This window comes from Myotis brandtii, unplaced genomic scaffold (genome assembly GCF_000412655.1).
Source record: "Myotis brandtii unplaced genomic scaffold, ASM41265v1 scaffold99, whole genome shotgun sequence".
Lineage (NCBI taxonomy): Eukaryota > Metazoa > Chordata > Mammalia > Chiroptera > Vespertilionidae > Myotis > Myotis brandtii.
The window spans coordinates 3191259-3198228 of record NW_005372121.1 but is presented as its reverse complement, the minus strand read 5'-3'; the positions used below and the strand labels follow the sequence as shown (position 1 = coordinate 3198228).

Sequence of the window (6970 nt, the reverse complement as noted above, 5' to 3'; positions counted from 1 at the left end):
AACAAATCCATTATATAAATTTCAGTAAGCCCCATAACTACATATAAAAACTGTACAGGAAGATTATGGACTGTATAGAAATCAATGGTATCAGTTTTTCTCAAGAACAGTAACATTTCAACACCACTATTTAACAACATAAACATTTAACAAAGAAATTTTTACATTTTATTCCCTCTCCTGAAGTTGCTGCATTAAAAAAAAATCTAAATATAACCATATTTAAAGCAAAAAAAAAATTACAACTGTTTCTTGCGTTTAGCAGCAGGATTATAACAAAGCATATTATCCATCCCCATTATGCCCATGGGGTGTGCTGTAACCTCATGAATGAAATTTTTCTTTTGACAAAATGTCTCTCAGGAGACATTAAGAAGAGAAATGAAGAAAATTCATTCCATAATAAGAACAAAATAAAAGCAAATTTTGTATATAATAATGAGTATAGCATATTCCATAATAAGAACAAAATAAAAGCAAATTTTGTATATGAGTATAGCATAGCAACTTCAAAAGGAGATTGTAATAATGAAAAAAGGAGATTCAACCCCTTGAATATCTCCATATATTTGAAATATGACAACCACCATTGTATCTAAAATTGAGTTTGAAATATGGATCACAAAATTCACAACTATTTTTCATCACACAATGCAGCTTTTAAAAAGTATACAACTGTTAAATTTGCATTAGAAATATAGGCAGATTATCTAATAGTTGAAACCATAGAGTATTGTTACTGAGCTGTTTGGGAAAAAAAAGTACAAAGAAACACATTTTCATTCATTTGGAAATGTAAAAATTTATGTACTAATATATAATCTCTCCACTTTCTCTGATCTACAAATGGATAGAATGCCTAGTTATCTTCATGCAAATAAGCAGTTCAGAATTCAATTACCAAAGCAAACAAACAAAAATAAACTCTGTCAGGAACACACAGATGAATCTCTTTAAAGGTTTCTATACTTTAGCAGTCTTTGATTTCAAAATTTGCAGCTTTAGCTCTTTTATCATCATCTCTAACTTCTGTCTTGCCTCCCGTTCCTGTCTGAGTTCATCTTGGAGCTCTTGCCTGTCAGCCTCGGCATGGTCCAATCTCTGTCTTAGTTCTGCCAGCTGTGTGATTTAAAAGACTGTGTCAGTTTTCATTGTTTGGCGTTTCCACTTAATCCTCACATCATGGCAAAAATTGCCCTTCAAATTACTCTTTACAAAATGAACAATTTCATGCATATACAAACCTTGATTAGCTAATACTATTGCTCTGTCATTGACTGAGGGAAAAACCAAGGGTAAGGAGGACTGAACACCTAGCGTACTTTCATTATGCCCTACACTTTAGCATACCTCTCATCATCACAGCCTGCCCATGTCAAGTATTATTTGTTCATCTTTCCTAAGAAGTGAGCTACTATTCATTTTTGCTCCCGTGCTTTTGAACATAGTGGTCAACAGTTCATGTTTGTTAATTTTTTTATTTGAAAGCCAATATTTTAAAATAATGTAACACTTGATATTCACATAGCTAGAAATTATCAATTTTGGCAACTACACTACAGAAACCCAATCAAAGTTTCAAGAAATAAATCCAGGTAAAAAAAATCATCTTGAATGATATCGCATAAAGTTGTATTTTTGAAAAGAATTATAAGTTTTGAAATCCCAATGAGCTTGACAAAAAATAATTTATTTAACAGAGAAGGTAACAGCTTCAATTTCCACATTGAAAGGGCAACATTATACAAACTGAGTAATTCTTACCTGTGCTGCATATTCAGCCTCGTTGTCTTTTTCTAAATTTGAGTCACAGGTACATTTTTGCTTCATTACCTGCTCTAATTTTTTCTCTAAGTCTTTCTGTTCAACATAAAATTCTTCCATTCTTTGAGCATGCTCATTCTGCAAAGATTCAAGCTCTTTCTGTAAATTCTGCTGTTCTTCAGTAAGTTCCTTCATTGCTTTTGAACTACTCAACATTTCAACTTCCTGTAATATACAAAATCACATTACAATTTGTACTTATTTCCATGTTAAAAATTTCAACTCAAGAAAAAATACTACATAAAGTATCTAAAATTCAGCTGTCATATCAATTCTATGTGGAGGTAATTATCTTGAAAAGCTTTTCTCTAAAAATTTAAAAGTATATTAAAACTGATTATGAGTGTAAAACAAAATAATCTTAAATTTGCAGCATCTCATCTTGACTATTTTTAAGAATATGCAAAAGTATCTTCATTAGGGCTATTAGTTAGATAACAATTTTACCATCTCAAGTTGTTGCTTCTTCTGCAAAATTGAGTTCAATTTTTCCTGTTGTTTTACATAAGTTCTCATTACTTCTTCCATGATCTTTCCTTTATCATCTTCACAAATGACATCTTTGACAAGAAGTGGAGATGAAGCTGCTGCATCATGGTCAATTCCCGCCTTGCTTGTGTCTCTGATTATGTTACAAGTGGTAGACTCAGGTTTCTTTTTACTTACAGAGTTATTTGAGATTGATGGATCTTTAAGAGGCAAAAATAAAGTAACAAAGTATGAATATCACTCTGCTAAAAGTCAATAGGACAATCCATAAATGAAATTAAGAAAAAAATTCCATTTACAAATGAAATAAAAAAGAATAAAATACCTAGGAATAACTTTAACAAAAGTAGTACAAGACTTGAAAAACGAAAATGACAAAACATTGAAATTAAAGACCTACACAAATAGGAAGGCATCCCATGTTCATGGATCGGAAGACTTAATATTGTTAAGATGGTGTCATGAACTGAATGTTAGTGACCTCCACCCCGCTATCCCAGCATTCATATTGAAATCCTAACCCCTGATGTGATGTATTAGGAGATGGGGCCTTTGGGAGGTAATTATAAGGTCATAAGGGGAGAGCCACCATGACAGGATTTACGTCATTATAAGTGTCTCCAGAGAGCTTTCCCATCCTTTCCACCATGTGAGAAACCAGTGAGAAGATGGCTATCTGTGAACCAGAAAGTAGGGCCTTGCCAGGCACCAAATCTGCTGACCTTAGACCTTTCAGCCTCTAGAACCATGAAAAATAAATGTTTGTGGAATAAGCCACCCAGCCTATGGTATTTTTATTATAGCAGCCCAAACAAACTAAGATATCTGGTAATAACAAATTAATCTACTTTTTCAATGCAATACTTATCAAAATCCCATTGGAAATGGACAAGCTGATTCTAAAATTCATATGGAAATGCAAGGAATCCAAAATAACCAAAATATCTTTAGAAAGAGTAACAAAGTAAGAATTCACAATTACCAATTTCAAAGCTTATTACAGAGCTATGGAAATCAAGACGGTAAAAGAAGCCAGACAACAAAAGGCCTCATATTGTATCATCCTTTTTATATGAAATGTCCAGGATAGGCAAATCCATAAAGATAGGAAACAGATTAGTGGTTGACAGGGGAGAATGGAGAGTTAACTGCCAATGGATTATAGTTTCTTTTGGGGTGATGAAAATGTTCAAATTTAAATAGTTGTGATCATTGCACAACTTTGTGAATTTACTAAAAAGCCACTGAACTGTACATGTTAAAAGTGTAAATTTAAGGTAAATGAATTATATCTCAATAACTTTTTAACAATCACTAGAATTCACTAATTTGGGAAATAAAATATAATGCAAATAGAGCTTAATGGTACACTAGTAATTATGTACCATATTTAAATCCAAAAGAACCTAAGTTTTAAAATTCTCAAAATTAAAGTACAACCCCCCCCCAAAAAAAAGAATCTCAATTATGTATGAAAAGTTAAATGACTACAGATTCTTCAACGGCTCCCACAAAGCTGAAATAACTGTCACATTTCCCTAAGCTATAAGCAAAGCTCTGCTGCTACATGGAGGGTAACGAGGCAGCATTTGAGTGAACATATCTTGTTTGGTCCACAGTGTTATAAAAGGCACTGTAACTAGGCAGCTTTTTTTTAGATGTCCAGCCAACATTCTGCATTTGTGCCATCTGCCTGGCTCCCACAGCTACAAGTTTTCAATCCTTCTTTATTCCATGACTAAGTTTCCCTGAGTCCTATACCTAAATACACTTACATATACTTCTTGGCATTATAAGTTAAATGGTTTCTCAGTTCACAGAAAATTAAAAAGAAAAATAAGGACCTTTTGAAGAAATTTGACAGCAAAGAAAAGGCAAGAAGGGGAAAAAATAATCAGACAAAAGTCACTTGCAAGCATGAAGCTGTGTAACCTATATATCTATCTCATTAGCCGCTATAGCTATCACCATTCTAGAAAAGTACAGCAATTGATGTTCTAAGAAGTCACTCAACATTTTTTACAATAAAAACCTCAATTATCTGAAAAAGTCCCTTAAACAGAAATCCTCTTTGAAAAATCAAATACCTAACACTTTTTTAATACTGAATTTAAATATAGAAATACTTACCTAAATGTCTACGTAATTCTCTACTTGTTTTTAAATCCATTTTCTCCTGTTCCTCCAGTGAGACTTCTGGATAAGACACTGTTTTTTGATGTCTTCCACTACTGTAAGGCTTCTCTGGCTGTCTTGGTATGGATTTTCCTGCCTCTGTCTTTGTGACCTCTTTAGACTGGGATACAGCAGAAGTGAGTGACACATTTGGGGCAACCACTTTATCACACATGTATAAGTAGTAGCTGAAAACAAAGAAAGGCATAATAAGACACATTACATTTAGGTAAAAAGCAAAATGTGTTACATCTATTTCTATGGTTAAACAATATTTTTTCCACCAAAACAGACAACATAACAACTAAGAAAATAAGGGTCACAGAAAAGAATTCTTGAAAAAGTCAGTATTTTAGGCAGTAAAAGCAAAATCATGGAGAGATTTTTGTTATTTTGCAAAAAATAATTTCTAAGAACTAAAAGGATACTCACTAGGAAAGAAAATCACAGTTTCTTCTCCTTCCCTCAAAACCACCTGAGAACTAAAAGCACGAAGCGCTTTAACAGAGCTATTTACAGCCCCAAGTAGGTAAGGTTTATTCAGAAAGAAAACACTATATGCTACTTTGGAGGACTGTTTTCTTGCCCATCACTCCTCTAAAGCAACAAATCCTTGTTCCTTGTTATGGTGAGGCTGATTCAGCCCTACACTTCTTGGCTATGGCCTGTTTCACCACAGACCAACGGGGAGCTCCCAGGGCCCTTCCGTCTTAAACAGCTCAGGGAGAGAACAGGCATTCTGAATGTATCAAACCCAACAGAGCAATCTTCTAAAATACTTTTGTACTTCCTATGTATTTGATAAAACAGTAACAGTAAATTGTGCAAAACTAAGATCAAAGGGATATCTACCAATTTTGCTCCAAGTTCACATAAAATTGTTCAGTACATTATCTGAGACTCAAGGAATAGAGATGAGCTAGATATTTAAGTATCATATGATTAACTACAATCTTTATGACCTTTAGCCAAAAGATGCAACCATTTAACTGACATAATACTTTATTCTCTAAACCAAGCATGTCAAACTCAAAGGTATCACGGACCAAATAAACAAGGTTTAAGTTTTTGTGGGCCACAAAGAAACAAAAGCTTCAATTTTCATAGAAACGTAGGTTTATTTCGATAGAGGCATGCTTAATACAAAGGGCCGAAATGAGTAATTGTTAACATAAGATAATAGGACATTTTAATAAAAATTAATATTTTTTCTTGAACATTAACTTACTAGACACTGAATAACTGCACAAATTAATAAGCGTAACTCAAATAAACCTATTTTTCTTGTTCTCCAAAAGCGAAATATTTTCTGTTGCACACACCAAACAAGTCAGTCAGTACAAGACTAATGACGTGGCAATCAGCTGCTAAAATATTCGCTGCTAGTATTAGTGGAGAGAAATGGTGCGCCTGCGCGTAAGGCACGTAAGGGAAATGAATGCAACGCAATTATAATAATCAGTCATTAGCGAATGTTGTAGTTCGTTATTATTAATTATGTATATTGTAAATATTAAGTTATGAAATTTTTATTAAAATGCTTCTTACATACTGTTATTTTGGCTGGGCTGCAAAAATATTCATTGTGGACCGCATGCAGCTTGCTGGCCGCAAGTCTGACATGCTTGCTCTAAATTCTAAATAATTTCTTACATCTCATTGTATAGAACACATCTATTTTGTTCTTTTTTTTACCAATTACATTAATTCTGAGGATGAAAATTTAACATTCTGCTAAGAAAACTGACAGGTTTAATACTACCCAAAGAGTTCAAACGCAGTAAGAACATAGGAATTGTGCAAATGAAAATAAGACTAAGAGTCTTCATCACCATGCTTGTGGAGAATACTAGTATATATTTATAGTAGCAGATAAAACTTTAGGACTGAATAAATAAGGAGCATTCTTATTGAAAATATGAAAACTTTACTTTGAGGGGTGCGGTTACTATGAAAGCGTCTAAGTTTCAAAAAGATTTCTTTTTAAAAATCAAAGTTGCACACCAAACTTTTGAAGAGTGATTTACCTCTTGAAGAAAGGTAAGGAAATTAAAAGAAAACTTTTGTTTTTACTTCAGGGCAAAAATGAAAAGACGTATTTCTAGAAAAAACATAGAAACCCAAGAAAGGTTATTTTGGACCTGGCTGGGTAACTCAGTTGGTTAGAATGTCATCCTGATACGTCAAGGTTGCAGGTTCGATCTCCAGTCAGGGCACATGCAAGAAGCAACCAATGAATGCATAAAAAGTGGAATAACACATCAATGTTTCTCTCTTTTCTCTTTCTCTTCCCCTCTCTCACTAAAATAAATAAGTAAAAAATTTTAAAAGGTTAATATAAATGTTCAATACAATTTACAATTCATTTCATTGATTAACAAGAAAGCCTAAAGCTATATCATGAATTCCCAGGGTCTAGAATAGTATCTGACATATAGAGGAAGGAAGGAAGGAAGGAAGGAAGGAAGGAAGGAAGGAAGGA

General features: G+C 33.3%; 1 protein-coding gene across 3 annotated transcripts in view; it reads right to left on the bottom strand.

The window, feature by feature from the left end:
• Positions 1 to 776: 776 nt before the first annotated feature.
• The window catches only part of SKIL (SKI-like proto-oncogene), a 22903-nt gene continuing 16709 nt past the window's right edge, over positions 777 to 6970 (bottom strand). For all 3 annotated transcript variants that reach the window (XM_014533608.1, XM_005886569.2, XM_005886567.2), the window contains 4 exons: positions 4444 to 4676; positions 2272 to 2513; positions 1765 to 1989; positions 777 to 1119 (listed from right to left, as the gene is read on the bottom strand). In XM_014533608.1, coding sequence (XP_014389094.1) covers positions 964 to 1119; positions 1765 to 1989; positions 2272 to 2513; positions 4444 to 4676 — 856 coding nt within the window. In that variant the 3' untranslated portion in view covers positions 777 to 963. The remainder of the gene's footprint in view (positions 1120 to 1764; positions 1990 to 2271; positions 2514 to 4443; positions 4677 to 6970) is intronic.